The following is a 19,131-nucleotide window of genomic DNA, read 5'->3' on the forward strand; positions in this document are numbered from 1 at the left end:
CATTAACCCGACTGTTGCTTCCTCAGGTGTGTCTGCCTCCGTGGGTGGGGACCTTCAGCAGGTGTGGTGCTCACTGAGTCTTCCAGGCACTCCGAGTATTCAGGGGCTTCTCCATCATCTAGCTGCAGCCTCTGTCACTCACGGGGTGGAGACGAGGACGACTACGACAGTGTCGACCCTGGGTTACGCAGCTCCTCCTCACCTGGTATACACCCAGCACGTGACTATGGTCACCCCCACGGCTGCGGTGCAGGCTCCATTGCCTTACGTGCCCAAGAGGGACTTTGTACCCCCTTCAACTGGTTTTGCTGTCCTTGCTCCTCCCCCTGACTTCGAGTGCCCGAAGAGTTCGCCCCTAGATCTTTCAACTGTTGCTGTCGCCATACTTGCTGCTGTCCCTGTTCCTGCCCATGGAAGTGCTGCCGCTCCTGCAGGTCCTTCCGGCAGGTGGAGCTGGGCCCCGTTGCCACTGCAGCTGCCCCAGCTCCAGCCTGGATGGGAGACCTGTCAGCTGTCCTGAGGAAGTTTGCAAAGAGGAAGTCCAAGAAGAAGAGCAAGGTGTTGTCGTCATCTTCTTCGTCTTCGTCATCGTCTTCTGCCGCCTCTTCCTCTTTGACTTTCGAGGCCCCCAGCCGAGGAAGAAGGAGGTAGTCTTGCCCCCCCCCCCCCCCCCCCCCCAAAGAAGTCTCGCACAGAGACTTCTATGGGTCTGTCTCGCTCCGGTGAGACAGATGGGTCTTCCGCAGGTCCTCCCATTCCTCCGGGAACGGGGCCCGTCTCTCCTTCCTCAGGGAAGAACAAGATGGGGACCGTGGAGGTACCAGCCACTGCTGGTACCTCCACTCCCGGCTCCAGAGGTTCCACCTGCGGACTGGGAACCGTCTCGGCTGCTCACTTGCGAGCATCACCAAGTGCGGTCACCTATGGGTGACCGTGCAGCCAAGGTTCAGACAGCTGAGTACGCTCACCGTCAGGACCCAGGCACGGAGCGGAAGGATGGTAAGAGTCGCCCAGGTGACTCTTGCCAGACCGGCGATCGCTTGCGCAGCGATTGTCCGGTACCCAGGGTTGACGTGACGGTCCTACCAGACTGTTCACGTGTCGAGGCTGGGAAGAGGTCCCCCGGTCACCAAGAACAGCTTCGGCTGATTCTTCTAGGACCGTTGTGCGTCGTGAGGACGGTGCTTGCTCTCACCGCGTTAGTGGACACTACCAGTCACCCGACCGTCGCTCCCATCAGCGGAATCGGACGGCTCGCACAGCTGGTAACAGCTCCCCTGATGCACAAGACTGATGCTACCATCCTCGTCCAGCACTTCTCCGCACCTGCAGCTCGATCACACGCGGGTTGGTGATCACCTGCAGTCCTCCCAGCCTACCAGCTCTGCTGGTAGGCAGGGTAGGAGCGTCAGGTCTTCCTCACTTGTCCCTTCAACCTCCTTGGGCTACACCTGGAGGAGCGAGGCAAACAGGAGAGTGACTGTGAGGAGTGTGCTCCTTACGGTCCGGCCACGAGAGCCTATGAGCGTGGTTCGGTCTTGGGACCAAAACAGATCTTACGCTCAAGTGGTTGGAGGAGACCACGAGGGGTCTGGTGAGGTTCTTCCTCCTGAAGGAAGAGTGTCTCGGGAAGTGATCGGCCTGGAAGGATCTGATGGTCCATCGCCTCAGGACGCGATCACCCCCGAGATACAGAGGTCCTTTGCAGAGGTCATTGCGCTGATTCGTCAGCACAATGACCTCGGGGAAGGATCGGTGGTTGCTCCCTCTGACCGTCCGTGGAGGTTAGAGTCATTCTGGGGTCCTAAGAAGGAACCCAGAGCAACGGTGGGACTACCCCGTTCTTCCTTGGCCAACGGAGTGCTGGATTAAGTGAACACCCTTGTCTCCGGACAAGAGGCCTCACTCAGGGTCAGCAGGTCGGACAAGCTTCCCCCTCCTCTGCCTCGTCAGTGGTGTTTCTCTGTGCCTTCAACAGACCCATTGCTGACCAAGCAGGTTGATCCGGAGTTAGCTCGCCTAATTCCAGGAGTGCCTCTTCAACACCTGCTGTCAGAGAATGGCATCGGCCCTGGAATCCACTGCCATGGAAGCTTTCCAGGCCGTCTCCTGGCTGGATCTGTGGTCCCTCACAGTATCCAGAGTCCCAGCCTCCTTGGGAGCCATAGTTCCTTGGGAAGACTCGGCGTTCGGGAGACTGCCAGTCTGGAGGTAGAGCCATCTCCTACATCGCCCCACCAGACGGCCAACCTGGTTTTGAGAAGGAGGCAGTCCTGACTCGCGTGACCAGGGCGGCCAGTCACGAGGGTAACATTGGGTTCTGCATAATGGATCATTGCTGGGTTCCTCCCTTTCTCTTTTCCAGAGAGATGGTGGATGCTGGTGGTGGAAAAGCGGAGAGCTGAGGACAGCGACCGCTTAGTACACCAGACAGTTACGAAGACTTCTGAGCAGTCTCATTCAACTGCGGCTAAGCCTCGGAGCTTGGCTAGCGCTTCCTCCGCTCCCAAGACGTCAGCACCGTCAAGGGTAGCGCGAGGAAAGACCCAGCCTTCCTCTTTCGCTTCGAAAGGCGGGCGCCAGCCCTCCTCTTAAGCCTCCTTCTCTCGTGGGAGAGGGGCTAAGCGGAAGGGGAGAGAGGGGAAACGCTAAGGACGCCGTTCCCCCTCACCTGCTGCCAGAAGTTGGGGGAGCCTGGCGAGCCATTGGGCAACTTGGCAGCGCTACGGAGCTGAGACTTGTAGTGTATGGCCTTTGGGAGGATATTTACTTCCCTTCGAGTTGAGGCCACCCCTCAACCCTCACACCCAGTCCACCTTTCAAACAAGCAGAATCAGGGACGTAGCACTGACACAAGAAGTGAAGACTATGCTGAGCAAAGGAGCTATGGAGATTGTGCGAGATCAGTCACTGGGGTTCTACAGCCGACTTTTTCCTGGTGGAGAAGTCTACGGGGGCTGGAGACCGTTATCGTCTCTCTCCCTTGAACCGTTTTGTTTACCAGACTCGGTTTCACAATGGAAACGGCATGCTCAGTGCTTGATTCCATCAGGGAGAATGATTTCCTGCTTTCAATAGACCTGAAGGAATTACCTACGCTTTATCCTTGACGGGACGGTGTACCAATTCAGGGCACTTTGTTTCAGTCTCTCACTGCCCTACAGGTGTTCATGCAAGTGTTCACTCTGGTGTAGGCTTGGGCTCATCCGTCGGGATACGTCTGATGAGATATCTCAACGATTGGCTGGTCCTGGCGAGCTCTCGCTCGCAGTTGCTACAGGATAGAGATCGACTCCTCGACTTCTGCCGCGATCTGGGGATCGTGGTAAATTTCGAGAAGTCAGATCTTGAACCTAAGCAGAGGATAAAGTACTTGGGCATGCTGATCGATACAGTAGCAACACGAGTCTTCCCTGCAGACTCGCGGATCAGCAGGTTCAGGGAAGGAGCTCGATGGTTCCTGTCATGGCAGGAACAGTCACTCAGCAGTGGCAAGTCGTGATCGGTCACCTGTCATCACCAGAGAAGTTAGCCCTCACGGGCGTCTTTACCTTCGGTCTCTTCAATGGAGACTAAAGGAGTGCTGGTCACAGGCGGGAGATCCTCAGTCCTTCCTGGTTCCTCTCACGGAGGAAGTAAGGGAGGATCTGGCCTGGTGGCTAGACAACAGGAACCTCTTAATAGGAGTGCCCCTGCGCACTCTCCCTCCGGAGATACTTCTGTTCTCAGACGCATCGACCGAGGGTTGGGGCGCACACCTGGAAAGAGTTGCTGGTTGCAGGAGTGTGGAACCATCACGACAAGCACTTTCACCTCACTTTCTGGAACTCAAGGCAGCGTTTCTCGCACTCCAAGAACTCCCGGGAACAACTGATGGGACACTCAGTGGTGTTGATGAGCAACAACACCATGGTAGTGGCATATGTCAACAAACGGTTGCCTAGTGTACCTCCCGTTGCACCAGTTGACGATGCAGGTGCACGAGTGGGCCGTAGCTCACTCAGTAGAGCTGTCAGCCAGATACATTCCAGGCAAGAGGAATGTAGTGGCAGACAAGCTCAGCTGCCAGAATCAGGTGATTGGGACAGAGTGGTCTCTTCACCCAGATGTGGCGGAAAGGCTCTTCGACCTGGGGGGGCGTACAGTAGTGGGTCTGTTTGCCACCCGCACAACAATAATCTTCAGGTTTTCTTCTCAGTTGTGCTGGACCCTGGGCAAGCTGTAGAGGACGCCATTCCAACATCCGTGGGACAAACCTAACCTCATAGTTTACGCCTTTCCGTTTGCCTGATTCGCAAAGGTGATCAGCAATGGTGCTAGTCGCCAGCAATCTTCGTATGATTCTGGTGGCACCTGCTGCTCTTCTCTCTGAGGCACAGCGAGAGATTCCCCATGGCACAACCTGCTGTGTCAACTGCATGTAGAATGGTACCACCAGGCAGTACATTCCCTGTCTCTTCATGGCTGGCGGTATCCACCATCTCTTGCGAGTGAGATGCTTTTCTCTGAGCAGCAACAGAGATGGCTTGATACCTCAGACATTCCTCTGCAGCAGTATACCAGGGAAAGTGGTCTGTCTTCTGTGGTTGGTGTCGTAGACGGGGTCTCTCTCCACTTAGAGCCACTCTTCAGCAGGTAGTGGATTTCCTCATCTTTCTTTGCTGAGAGAAGCTCCTATCTGTGTCTGCAGTCAAAGGATACAGAGCTGCCCTGGCCTAGTCCTTAAGCTGTGAGGAGTTTATATTTCCTCCTCCATGGAAAGATCTCTCCTAATGAGGAGCTTTGAGAGGTCTTGCCCACCCAGGGAACTCAGGCCCCCAGGATGGGATGTGACTCTTGTCTTAAGGAGGTTGACTCATAGACCCTACGAGCCTCTCCGGGAGTTTGTCAGACAGGGATCTGACCCTTTAGACCGTCTTTCTACTGGCCCTGGCAACAGCGAAGAGTAGAGACTTCATGGTCTTTCCTTCAATGTCAAACACTCGAGGGGATGGGGATCAGTTATGCTCAATTTCGCCCTGGATTTCGGAGCAAAGACTGAAAACCAACCCTTCGGTTCCTGATGCCAAGGTTCGAGTCCTTCACGATCCCCTCCCTAGAGGACTTAACTGGTAATGATACGGAAGAGATACTGCTTGTCCTTAGAGTGCTACGGCGCTATCTGAAGAAACTCGACACCTCAGGCCTGAGTGTCGACGCCTCTTAGTTAGCATCGGGGTGACCAAGAAAAAAGAAGTGTCCAAGAGCACTGTTTCTATCAGGCTTCGTGATGTGATCAGAAAGTGTAGCACTCCGAGAGGAGTGCCAACACCAGTACCTTTAGTCCGAGAGCCCACGAAGTTAGAGGTATTGGTTCAACCCTAGCATTCCGCAAAGAACTTGTCTGTTGCAAAGGTGCTGAAGGCAGGGGTGTGGTCCAACTAGGACACCTTCACCTCCTTCCACCTTCGGGATATTGCCCATAGGGCCTTGGACACTTTTTTTCCTGGGACCCGTGGTGGCTGCTCAACAAGTTGTGAGTTCCTCGTTGAACGAGGGGATTTCGCGCTTGACTACCAATCCAGTGGGCCGAAGTTCGATTCTTGGCTCGGGCAAACGCAGAACCAGAGGAATTTATTTCTGGTGATAGAAATTAATTTCTCGATATAATGTGGTTCGGATCCCACAATAAGCTGTTAGGTCCCGTTGCTAGGTAACCAATTGGTTTCTAGCCACGTAAAAAATATCTAATCCTTAAGGCCAGCCCTAGAGAGCTGTTAATCAGCTCAGGTTGGTTTGGTAAAAACTAAGATATGCTTAACTTTTCTAAAAGTTGTGTAGCTTACCCCAGCTCCTTAAACAGGACAAGGTTGCATCTCATCTTCGTGATATCCCATGAAAGGAGAATGAATGAGTATGTGACTGGCTCGTCTTTCTTCTTTTTTCTTCCCTCTCCCTGCGGGCAGAGGTTAGCGGTCGTCACATGCTGGACAGGACGACTGTGCAGGTAAGCTACGTAACTGAGCTCCATTCTGTCTCTGAATTAGGGATAGAAGCGCTTATCCGTCCCCTCCCTTCCCTAGCAAAGGGGGAAGTGGACAACAGTGAGAGACAAACCCAATGCTTTATATTTGGCTTCTTACTTATGATATAGTTCGTGCTCGCTATTCATAAGAGGTATGCATGCCTCCCTCTTATTAATTGGTCCAGAGGTCTGGCCACTGATCCTGCAGTTCTCACTCACATCAGTTGGGCAGAGGCTAGCCCCCCCCCTTGCTCTTACGACCAGGGAGGGAACCCAGGTTGGGCGAACACCAGTCTGTTCATGAGACTCATATTCCTCCACAATAAGGGAGTCTTCCTTATGTAAAGGACGATGGTTTATATAACGTGTCGGAACAAATCACAATTTTTTAAAAGTAAATTGTTTATTTTTCCTACTACTACAAACCTGAGGTCCTTTACAATATAGTCCCACCCTCATGCCACCCCTTACTCTGTTTCCTGTGGGCTTAAAGCAAAGTGAATGTTTACATCCCAGTCGGGCGGGACTCCCGACCATTGGGCGAGCAGTTACTCTCAGACTACCTTGTTATTAAATGTTACGACCGGTCCAGCTGGCACTGAAGTACAGGCGGTCCCCGGGTTACGACGGTTCCGGCTTACGACGTTCCGAGGTTACGACGCTTTTTCTTAAATATTCAATGGAAAAATCCGTCCTGGGTTACGACGCTTGTTCCGAGGTTACGACGCTGACGCTTCCGACGCTCCGAGTTAACGACGCTTTTAAAAAACTCATACTATGATCAAAATCCTTTATAGTTTAGCACAGTATATTAATAAAAATAAGTTTTCTGGTTAGAATTACAAAAAAAAATTTTGGTTTTGAGGTTATGATGATTTTTGACCACTTTTTGATGTCGTATTTTTCTATGATTTTTAGTGACGCCTCATATGCGGAACTAGTTTCCGAGCGAATGAATACATACTAGCTTGCAGTGCGCAAAGTTTACATATAACAGTCCAAAAGCACAAATAATGAAAAAAATCATTGCTTGTTTCCAGTAATAATAACAAAACGAAGTTTCTGGTTAGATTACAACGAGAGAGAGAGAGAGAGAGAGAGAGAGAGAGAGAGAGAGAGAGAGAGAGAGAGAGAGAGAGAGAGAGAGAGGTGTCTTCCGACGCTCCGAGTTAAGGACAGAGAAGTGTTCGTTTCGTTAAACGGCCTCTGACTCATGCCAGTAAATGTTTTGTTGATACTAATATATAAGCCTATTTTAAAGATACGTTTACTTTAATTAGTCTATATGATACGTAAATAGTAATCAACTGTTCTTGTAGCCCTCAAGATTTGGCAAAATCGAAGTATCCAAAGAGAGACATTATCCAGTACACTGGAACCTTGACATACGAATTTAATTTGTTCCGTTACCATCGTCGTATATCAAACAGTTGTATCTCAAAGCATTTTTCCCATTTAAAATAATGTAATATGTATTAATCCGTTCTTGCGGTATGAAACCACACCTAAACACAGCTAAATTTACATATAATATACACAATTTATACACAAATATAAACGAGTAAATAACACATAATGATAAATAACAGCAATGTGATAATGATAATAAATGTTAATAAAATCAATTAAAAAAAAGAAAGGAATTTTACTTAACACAACGAAAGATGACGTGAGGCCAGCAGGGGGAGGAGGTATGGAAGGGTGGCAGGGAACGATTGTTCTCTTTTATTTACGTATGTACACTAATAACTACGTAATAAACACAAATGAAATAACATTGCTAACTAATTTTTATTTTTTTTATTTTAATCAGTTTGTAGTTTAGAAATAATGGTGATGCCTTTGGAAGGTTTTTTTTATGCTTTTGCTATAATTTCATGTTTTGCTTCCATCGAAATCATTTTCTTGGGTTTTTCTTATCACCTGCTTTGTCTTTAGCTTTGAGACCCATGGTTAATAATAAATAGACAAAATAACCAAACGAAAAAATAGCGCAAATACAACGAACTAACAACGACGTGTTAACATGCAGCACCAACAAACACACACTGAACGCCATTCATCGGTCGCCTATACAACTAACACTCATCGCAAAAATCGTATCTCAAATATTTCGTTGTATATCAAAGCTTATATTTTTTTGCAAATTTTCTGTTGTATCTCAAAACATTCGTATATTAGGGCAATCGTATGTCAAAGTTCCAGTGTAATTTGATCAGAGAGACGCCTTGGCAACAATGGTCACCGTCTCGGGGATTGACGTAACATTTATTTTCTGAACAGATGGACGAGAAGTGTTCGTTTCATTAAACGGCCTCTGACTCAAGCGGGAAATGTTTTTTGTTGATACTAATATATAAGCCTATTTAAAGATACGTTTACTTTAATTAGTCTATATGATACGTAAATAGTAATCAGCTGTTCTTGTAGCCCTCAGATTTGGCAAAATCACTCCAGGTTGTACATAAAACTTCAAGAATGTAGTGTCACCAGAGGTTACAATAGTTTTTACCTTCAAGAACAACTTCTTTTAATGAAAATAACTCCAGGTTGTACATAAAACTACAGGAAACAACATGTAGTGTAACCAAGGATTACAAGTAAGTTTTTTTTTTATAACTTTTTATTAGTTTAAGACATATTTCCAAGCGTCGTTCCGGCTTACGACGCATCTCAAGAACGGAACCCCCGTCGTAACCCGGGACTGCCTGTAATTCCTTATGTAAAGGACCTCAGGTTTGTATTGATAGGAAAAATACAATTTACTTTAAAAAATTGTGATTTTATATATTCTTACCAAGTAATGACGTGATCGGATCCTGCCCTCCTCCCCTTGCATGAACCTTAGGCATAAACACATCGAAGCCATTTTTGTTAGTTGTTCCTCTCTTTCCCCGAGAGTGGGCGGGGCTCATCACCTAGCCACTAGCAAAATAGCACACCCGACGAATTTTTAAATTCCACTGCCGATTTTAGAAACCCTCTAGCTATGTAATTGTGTTTGGTAAGCATACGTATATCAAACCTAATTTTATTGTAAAATGTCATTTTTGAAAAAATAACTGCATTTAATTACATTTACTACTGCTTTGATTGTTGGTATGGTTAGTTATAGCATCCAGGATTACTAGGTAATATGAATTCAGAGCTGATAACAATGTACTTATTCTTTGAGAAACTTTAATGATTGAAAAAAAATACTTTAAAATTTTATAGAGATACATCGACCATGAAGGGAACAGCTGATGGCACAGAGACATCTAGTAACGAGAACCAGAAGCTCTTCTACCATAGAGTTGGAACTCCTCAGAGCGAGGACGTCTTGGTCGTCGAGTTTCCCGAGCATCCAAAGTGGCGCATGTGAGTTTTATTCTCTCTGTGTAACGAGGAAGTTAAAACTACATATTTACCCTTAAGTATTAGACTGATAAGCATTAAAATTTTCATTTTCCTCATTTGGAAAGAGTGAATGCATAATGTCTTGGGAATGCATTTCTCTTAATATTTTGATGAGTTTCTGTTCACTTGGTTTTGTTAGCCCGGCTTGTGTGTCCGATTGTGGACGGTTTCCTCCTCGTTCGCCCTATGAGTTGGTCTCCATGATCACTTGTTTATTGCTCTGTTGCCCTGGCTGTGGGGTAATGAAATTGAGAAACGTTTGGATCTGCTCACGATTATTGCCTGCTCAACTGGCAAACGTTGTGGTGTAGGTGTCCTCTTCTTCGTTCGTAAATGTGATATGGATAATCATAATGTGCCATTTTACTAATACTTGTCGTAAGAAGGTTCTGGTTGGACAAAAAAAAGAAACTTTTCTTTCCATTTGTGAGAGCTGAATGTACGTATGTGATCTTTGCAGTATTTGAATGGAATTTTTTTGTCATCACCCTTAGAGTGGCTACAAAAGAAGACCCCTATTGACCAGAACTGTTGCGAATGAAGTGGAGATACGCACGCAGGTACAATAAGTGATGTTTAGATCCTTGCACTCTGAATCAGCACCATTTAATTCAAATTCTTTTTTAAATATTAGAAGACCCACTTAAACTCTCTCAAACTTTGCAGGATGAATAAATGTTGCATTGAGTAATAATTGTTTTGAGATGATGCTGTTAAGTAGCTTAGTTTGCATCTGTTTTTTCTGATCCCCATGTGAGTGGGATGGGTAGTTCAGTGCTCAGATCTCAGATCTAGCCTGGGCTTTGAATAAACAAGGAAGTTGGAGCTAGGAAAAAAAAGTTTCTCTTATCCTTGAAGTACTAAGCTTGCTTCTTGAAGCATGGAATGTTACAGGAATCAGGTTAAACAGTCCCAAAACCTGTGGTGAATGCATAAATTAAAATGAATTGTTTTATTATGCTGAGCTTACTAGCTTGGCAAAGTCTTTGTTGTAACAAATCTCAGCTTAAGGTTCTTTTATAATGTAATAAAGATGGCAACATCATCTTTGATTAAAGCTTATTTGATGTTTTTCTACCTTACATGCAAGGTAGTTTATCGTACACCAAGACCTGCATGTTTGATCAATTTTTTAATCATTCATAAAGGGTTATTAACTATACCCCATCTCTCAAATTGGAGATCACACCTTAGGTGTGGTCAAGAAACATATCCATGTGCCAGATCTTTCAAAATAATCTTTCTTATCTTTGACATGGTCTCTAGTCAGTCAGCAGTGAAGTTAGGATAGTAGAATTTCATGTGTGTGGGTTTAATTTTTTATGTATATTGAGTTCTGTACTGAGTTAGTGTGTGTGAATCATTGTTATTGTTAATGGTTTGTAGTATAAATTTTTCAAGTGTATACACATTTCAAAACTTGTTTTTATTTAAATCTATTCAAATGCAAGTCAAGTCCAGTACTATGAAAGTATACTCTGAATTGAAAGAAAAAAATTTTTTAAGACAACTTTTGTCAGAAAAGTACTAGATATGGAAAAAGCAGGGGAAACCAATAGGAACACAAACAAGAGGTTGATGTAGACAAAAGTTTCAGAACTCATTTCACATCATAATTTAATATGTGATGCAAGATTTTATGGAAAATTATTAGGACTAGCCAAATGAAGATACAGGCAGTCCCCAGTTATCAACGGACTCGGTTATCACGATCCGGTTTTATGGGGCTTGTCTAGTGCCATGAAATCGGCGATTTATGGCGCCATAAATCGCTAAGTTTCAGTTAATGGCAGTTTTCGCTTATTAGCACCCCTCAGGAACAGAATCCCGCCGATAACCAGGTTCTGTTGTGCCTTGTGTAATGTTGGGTTTGGTCACCACTCATATGGTGGCTGCCAATGAATATCAGACAGTGGCATGTTTATCGTGTTTACTGGTCTCAGCCATTGAAATATGTAAAGCAGGATTAGGGCTGGTAAGTTCTGAGAGGGATGTCTACCAGTGAATGCCAAAAACATTTCGTGGTGGTTTGTATGTTCTTTGTCATTGATTTTAGAGCTTAAGAATGATTTGTATTCTTTATTTCTCTTTACCCTTCCATTTTAGTTTCTTAAAAATTAAGTGAGTTGGGTTACCTGCCCAGAAGTAAATGAAAAGCCTTTTTCATTTATTGGTAGTGTACTTCAAGTTTCATATGGAACTCAGTTTTGTTCTGTCTAATGTAGCACTTCAGAGCTATCTCCTATTTGACAATGTATTACATCTAGGTAGTTTTGAATTTGTACACTCATCTCCCTCCAGAGAGTGATTTATTCCTTCACATTTTTCTGTCCCTTTTTGTATGTAATTTTTCAATCCATTTACAAAACTAAGTAAATATTTCAAATTTGTCTTTTGCGAGAACAGCATCAATCATTCAAGAATAAGTGGAATTGAAAGATCAGGTTCCTAATGGTGAGCTCCTCATTGACACTTCGTGACTTATTTACAAATGTGAAATTCTAGGACATCTAGTGCTGGAATTTTGTTTAAACTTTATGCTTTCTTTCTTCCTAGCTCAGCTTTCCCTGACCGACAATCTTGATTCCTTTTTAAGTGGTTGGCCAGTAACTATGAGTATGTTCCCTTCCTCCCTTCTCTGTCGCTCGTAATACAGTCAGATTTTTTACCTTGAAGGTCAAGTCGACTTCTTTATCATTTCTAGTTTTGTCTCCTTGGACCCAGTTAGATGAGTGTAGTACCTGCTATTTACTTGATCCTGTTGGTGCCTGTTCTGTACACAATTTAAATCTCTTTCCAAGGTTGGATATTGCTTTATTGCTTGTCATTTTACTTTTGTTTAATTTTCCATGAATAATCAGAGATGGTTCATTTTTGGTTTTATTAGTTTCATACTTCAGAATCATGGCAGGAAACTTTAAAGCTGTAATGGAGTTCTTGGAATTTAGTGCAGTTTGCTTCAAAGCGAAGTATTAATTGTGAATATTGTTTTTGAGGTTATTGTTGATATGCTATTTGGAAGAAGGTCCTCTTTTGAATACGTACACTTCATTAAACATTGAAAACATTGTCTTTATGAGGGAGCAGAGTTGATTTTATAATTCTACCTGCAATGTTTTTTATATTCCTTTACATATTGGACTTAAATTATTCAGACTTTCTATTTACATTTCATCAGGACATTCACAGAGGATGTAAATAAATTGGGTGATTTCTTGTTTTATTAATATAAATGTGTATCAAAGGATTGCTGAATGACCTTAGGATCTCTGCTTGGGCTAATGTCCATGTATGTCATACAGTCATCCATCTGCCCAAAATGAATGTATGGAATACTATGGTTCATCCTTACACTGAAGGACATGATCACAGTGGATGTATGAATTAAATCCTTCTGTAAAGCCCTCATTGTAATCTTACTCCTGTACTTTGCCAATAGCATTAACGAAGATATCCAATTATGACAGTTGTGAATATCCTAATGGGATGAACATAGACAAAGTCAAATTTTATGTCTTTTTATTGCTAATGTAACAAATATCCTAGTTTTAACTCCCCAAAATACAATTTAGGGGGATAGCACTTTAAGCATACTCAGTAGAAAGAAGTATTGATGTGCCTGACTGGATAGTCCACAAATTTTAAGTTGTTTGACCACAAATCCATCAATCTTATAGAGCCCTCATTTCCATACTGAGTGTTCTCAGACATAAGTAATTGGTGTGTCATGTAGACAGAGGAACCAGAATAGCATATTTTTTTTACCAATTGGTAGTTATTTACTGTCCTCACTGTTTCATGTGACTTTGTTATGTCAACACAGCCACAAGAATCTCCTGAGCATTGTTTCAGCATTGTGGAAAACTCTCTGTTTACTGGTTATTAATTCTTCTTCTTTTCCTTCTTGTTGTCATGGTATAATCAGACCCCTTTTTACCCGTTTCCCATCTTTTCAGCTATACATTTGATTTGCATTTCTTTCATTCATTCATTCATTCTTGGGAGATACAGTTTACTAGCTATGAGTTTCTGTATCTCACCAGAATGTTTATTGACCTTTACTACATTTTTTATTGTATCATACAATATCCAAGCTTCATGCTGTACTCTCAGGGTGTTTAACCACTTCATGAGAATACTTTTGGAACTGTAGTTGTTGACCTTGTTGTCCAATGTAACCATCATACCCTCATAATAGACCAGGTCTTGCAGCTTTTCGACTTCCCTCCTAAGTTGCAATTGCGGCTCTATATGATTGATGGGTTCATGATGTGGAAAGTGTTTACATATAAAATAAAAGATAAATCATATTTTTACATAACTTATTAATCTTCATATAGTACTAAGTGCCTGCCTCCCATCACTTCATTCTTGCTTTGCCACATCTAATCTTTGCAGAGTTAAGGACAGGTATGAGTGAGCTGTTGTTTCTAGCTTATGCCTCTTCTGTCTACAAGACATAAGAATACGCTTATTTGGGGAACAATAAAAAGCATGAGTCATTGGTCTGTTATTGGAATGTTTTTATGGAAAAATGTTTTGTTATAGAAGCCCAATACTAAACAATCCACTGTTAACAGAATACGTACTCTGTTACTGGAAATATGCATTTTAAAACCAATGTAAAATAAAATAAACTGATAAATTCAGAGTAGCAATAGAAACTTGGCATTAAAGAAATGGGACTTGAGATAAATCAAAAGAAAATCAGAAGTAACTTGGTGAAGAAAGTCTTGATGAGTTTCAATCTCTGAATATTTAGGTAGGTTTTCTTGAAACTGAATACTATAGTGAAAGACTGACAAAAGCAAAGTAAAAGATGAAGGGAAATTAATCAAGTAATATGTTGAAGGGGAGATGGAGATGGTTCTTGAAATAGTACCTGATAGCATCGGCTTGGCTCTTGTGAGCACCAGAAGAGTTGGAAGACCCAGACCTTCTTGGCCCCATGGGGAGGGTAGTGCTATCAGTACACCTCATGTAGCGCACTGTGGGCATTGCTTATGGTTCTTTGCAATGTGCCTTAGGCCCCTAGCTGCAACCCATTTCATTCCTTTTACTGCACCTCTTTTCATATTCTCTTTCATCCATCTTACTTTCTACCCTCTACTAACAACTGATTCATAGTGCAACTTTGAGGTTTTCCTCCTTTTACTCCTGTTTCACCTTTCAAACTTGTACTGTCAATTTACGTTTCAGCACAGAATGACCTCAGTGGTCCCAGTGCTTGGCCTTTGGCCTAAATTCTATATTCAATTTAATTCAGAAGTTCTTGGATAAGAACCTTGAGATGGGGCCTGTAAATGAGTGGAGAGATTTGGAAGTTAGAACATGGGAAAGGCATGAGTGGCAGGACTTCTCAGAGGCTCTTTGCATCACATGCTGCTGGAGATGATGAAACTTACAAGTCGTGAGAGGGAACATTATATCCTAGAATTATATTTCTTGTATTTCCAGCGACACCCCAATACAAAAGATGTAGCAGAAGTATTTGAGAATAAGCAACTTTTTTTTTTTTTTTTTTTTTTTTTTTTTTGGAGGATGCTCTGATCCAAGTTAGGTAAAGAATCTATCTTGCACAAAATAAGTTAATGAACTAGCAGAGAGCGCACTTTGCATTTATGAGCTGTACGATTGATTTAAATTAAATTTTCTGAAAAATAAAAAGGAAACAAAAGCACATACTGTATAGTACATCGAGCTATGAAACCATGGAAGTTATAATAAGTTTACAGTAGAAGAATTTGAGCGTGCCCAGTCCCATTGCCACGAATCAACCACATGGAAAAGACATAACATTTTGAAATTATTAAACAGTGGTGTCGTGAGCCGAGGTCTGTTTGTTACACATCATTATCACGTTTAAAAGAACCTTGTGTGCATTTTGCCTCGTACTGCTTCCAGTAACATTCTCTTCAGTATGTGAACCTTTATCATTTCCTAAACCCAAGAACTGACTTATTGAATGCCCCTCCTTTAACCCAATACAGTGCAATGTAAAGCCTTCTTAACTTATTAAAATACCTCGTTCCTCATTTGCCGTATTTTTTGAAATACAGTATAGTATAGCCTTTTCAGTTTTATTTTGGCATTTTTTTCCCACTTAGACAGTTTCTCTTATGTGAAAGCATTTTAATGTATTTTTCACTTTTGTGTATGAGCTGACTTGATGGGAGAACATCTTAATTATTTGCAGAAGAGATTTTATAGGGTTTATGTTACATTATGGTTTGTTTTCTTACTGTGAAATTACGAGTCATCACGATGGAACCTACTTAGGTAATGTGTAGCCTTAATGTCTGTACATTTAATTAATGTGTTCTCTTACGTCAATAGACTTAATTGTAGCTTTTCTTCCGAGCACTTACCCCACTTCGCTTTCTGTGATCCTATAGAGGCGCTGAGGTCTCCGACTGTGGCCGCCACTTGATCATTACCACACAGCAAGACTGTCGAGACAATCTGCTCTATCATGCACCTTTGCCTGAGCACATCACGTCCAAAATTGACCACACCTGTATTGTTGACACTTTTGAAGCTGACTACGAGGTTAGTTAGTCATGTCCTGAAAGTTTTCTCTTTGTAGTAGCGTGGATGTAAGTGCACGCCGTTAAATCGTAAGCTAGCATTGTCTTTAATGGCGTCTCTGGCAGGGGTGCATGAGGGTAAATGCTGCTATCCTCAGCTCTTAAACCCCAGTGTTACAAAGTCTAGTTTGATAATGGTTGAGATTATGTTGAGCTATGTCAGGTTGTTCTTGGCTTTTGAAGCAAAGCAGTAAATTGTCTAGCATTCAAGAAGTATTGATATCATGTGACTGCAAGTATATGACATCAGTGTGTATTGTTAGACAGCATATGAGACTGGAAAGTAAATTTCTAATGAAGGTGATGTTGCTGTGTGTAACAGTAATAAGACAGTTTTTTTAAAGTTTTGATTTTCAGCAGCTATGTTAGGTTGTTCTTGGCCCTGAACCGAAGCAGTAAATTGTCTAGTGTTCAAGAAGTATTGACATCATGTTGTGGATAAAATGAAATGCTATGGTATCATGGTAAAACTTATTCAAAAGAATTTAGTTATTCATGGAGCATGTGAAAATATGCCTTGAGGAATTAATGATTATGTTCAATATTTACCACTTTTGTTATTAACGTTGAAAACATACTTATGTGCTCTTGAGTTAAAACTCCTGCAGATGTGTCCCTTCCTTCAAGATAATCCTTACTCTAAATTCCCCCTTCTCAAATTTGTCTCCTTGGGCTAACTAAGGACATTTGATTGGCCACACATTGTGCTGATGCGTTTAGAAAACAAAATGGTCTTTGGACTTGTCTGAAATTATTTTTAACAAGTGTTCTGTACCTTTCTTTTATTTAGTTTCTTCAGTGACACGAGACTCACCTGTGTTACTCTTGTTCTTGCAAAAGAGTTCTCCTCACAGATCTTCCTTCTGTTGCCCATCTGTCCCTTTGATTTTATTGTTTGTAAAGAATTTTCCTGAAGTACTACTACTGGACTGTACCATATATTTTAATATGTTTCATTACCTGTGTTATCGTGGGTACTCGTGCTCACCACGACTATGTTGGTCATCCTAATCTGTCCATGTCAGAATCCTGTGCTGTCTCAGATCAGTTGATGTGAACTCTTCTAGGAGATTGTCTCTTTCAACAAGGTTATCAAATAAAGTTTTTGTTGTTAATCTGAACCATAGTGCTTTCCAATTTTAAGCAAAGGGTCACTGTGTTGTTGAGGGGAAGCTGTATGGAGCAGTCATACGAGTGTTTCATGTGGGGTTCATCTTTTGGTGTAGTAGTTGTAGAAGAATGGAGCAATGACTAACGTCTTCTTTTTTTCCCTGGAACCACCCATATTAGGAGGAAATAATTTGCTGAGTGGTTTGGTTTACAAAGGCTGGAGGGAATAAAAATGTATAAAGTTTTTGAAAACAGATGGTTTTAACTTGTGAAGGGAAGGGAAGAGGAAAGTTTAGTCAGAGGAGTAGGAAATTTCAAAGCAGCAGGAGGAAAAGTGCTCAAGGCAAATGACAGCAGAGACAACTTATTTCTCATTTAAAGTTCAAAAAAGGAAATGTAGAAAATTTAGTGATGGGAGTGAATCCGAATGATGATGATACATTCCATCGGTTCTGAGGCCGCATTCTGACTCATTGCAACTCTTGTGCCACGTCACTCTAATCATTATTTAGGTGCTAAATATCCTGCACTTTAGACAAGAGGTTGACCTTCCATTGTTTTGAGGTTACCTGCTTGTGCATTCAGATGAGCTCTACTGAGGAGGAGTGGAAGATAGCTGCTTTTTGTATATAGACCCAGTGTTTTTGTGCGATTGTGTGTGTGTCTGTCTGTGTATCATAATGATATTGCCAACCTAGGTATTCTGAAACATTTCCAAATAAAAACTATTGCTCATTTTGTTTGTGTGGCCACAATAATCTGTGGATACCCTAGTGTTTGTATCGGGAGATGTTAAAGGACTGTCCAGTGATTTGAACTTGCTTCACACTCCTACTCTTGCTTTTGTCAAGCCACTAAGCCACAACTCATGACTCTTGAAATAAACCTGAATGTTTTTCTTAAATGCAAAGGGAAAAATTAAATTATTGCATAACAGAAGTTGGGCAACTCAAAGACAGGTTCCTTTCACCTGCCAGCTTCTTTTATAAAACATTTTTTCTTTGGTTTCATCTTCAAAGTTTTTAAAAGAATATATTACATTAGTTTATGTTTCCTCCAGTGATAGTTAATATCTTTATTGGCTTGTATGTAACTTTGTTTGCTATACATGTATTTTGATCTTGTGTAAAGTTTTTAGTTTGTGATGAGGAAATGATTTGGTGTTTTTGTGGTTAAGAGTGTGTTCACTCAAGTCTTGTAAAGGAGAAAAAAGGTTACGCATGGGATTGGTTTAATGAAACCTACTGGATGTCTAGCAGTCGTTCCAAAATGTATGAATATTTTGTGGTTCCAGCGCGTGCAAGGTCTCAGATTGTGGGAGATACCTGATTGTTTTGCCGCGTGAGGGTTGCCGAGACAATTTACTTTACTTTGCACTCCTGCCAGAGATTATCACCTCTAAGTTAGAAGTCACTTGTATTGTTGACAAGTTTGAACACGATTATCAGGTTAGTTTGAGTTTATTATTGGTTAGTTCAACTGACCTGTTTCAGTGTTTTGCAGTTTGTGTTTGATCTTCAAGTAGACTGGTTTTAGTTTTAAGTTAATAGAAAAATGTTGCAGAATGTCTTGATTAACTGTATGTACTCCAAGATCAATTGTACTCTTTCGTGTGAATGTACCGTAGTCATTAAATTTGATGACCTTAAAGTTAGAAGTATTTTGTACTGTTGAGAAGTTAAAACCTATGTCAAGTTTTTTATTATGATATGCTAAGCAAGACCAGCTTTAATTTTCTTTTCATTTCCACCTTTCTACATGTACTGTAATTGGTTAAATCATTAATTTGAGAAAGACGAAAGGTACAGAGTTCATATCACTTTTCCAAAGTATAATTCTTGTTGCATTTTCATTTAATGTCAATTGTTCATCATGGATTTGAACTGTATTGTCTGATGTTTCAAATTCTCTTTAACAGACTTCCACTGATTGTCAGTTGGTGTATAACACGTAATTCATGAGCACTTCTTGCTTAAGTTACAGGCACCCCCAGTTAGCGAGAGGGGTTTCGTTCCTGGGCGCCTGACGGTA

At 42.3% G+C, this 19,131-nt stretch overlaps 2 protein-coding genes across 2 annotated transcripts in view; both read left to right on the top strand.

Moving 5' to 3' along the window:
- LOC135199326 (prolyl endopeptidase-like) overlaps positions 1-18,537 on the top strand; it is a 48,981-nt gene extending 30,444 nt beyond the window's left edge. The window contains exons 6-7 of the mRNA XM_064227260.1: positions 9,221-9,364; positions 18,395-18,537. Of these exons, the coding sequence (XP_064083330.1) occupies positions 9,221-9,250 (30 nt within the window). The 3' untranslated portion in view covers positions 9,251-9,364; positions 18,395-18,537. The remainder of the gene's footprint in view (positions 1-9,220; positions 9,365-18,394) is intronic.
- LOC135199327 (prolyl endopeptidase-like) overlaps positions 1-19,131 on the top strand; it is a 119,509-nt gene that overhangs the window by 92,469 nt on the left and 7,909 nt on the right. Inside the window, exon 8 of the mRNA XM_064227262.1 lies at positions 15,799-15,952. Coding sequence (XP_064083332.1) covers positions 15,799-15,952 — 154 coding nt within the window. The remainder of the gene's footprint in view (positions 1-15,798; positions 15,953-19,131) is intronic.

This window comes from Macrobrachium nipponense, chromosome 25 (genome assembly GCF_015104395.2).
Source record: "Macrobrachium nipponense isolate FS-2020 chromosome 25, ASM1510439v2, whole genome shotgun sequence".
Lineage (NCBI taxonomy): Eukaryota > Metazoa > Arthropoda > Malacostraca > Decapoda > Palaemonidae > Macrobrachium > Macrobrachium nipponense.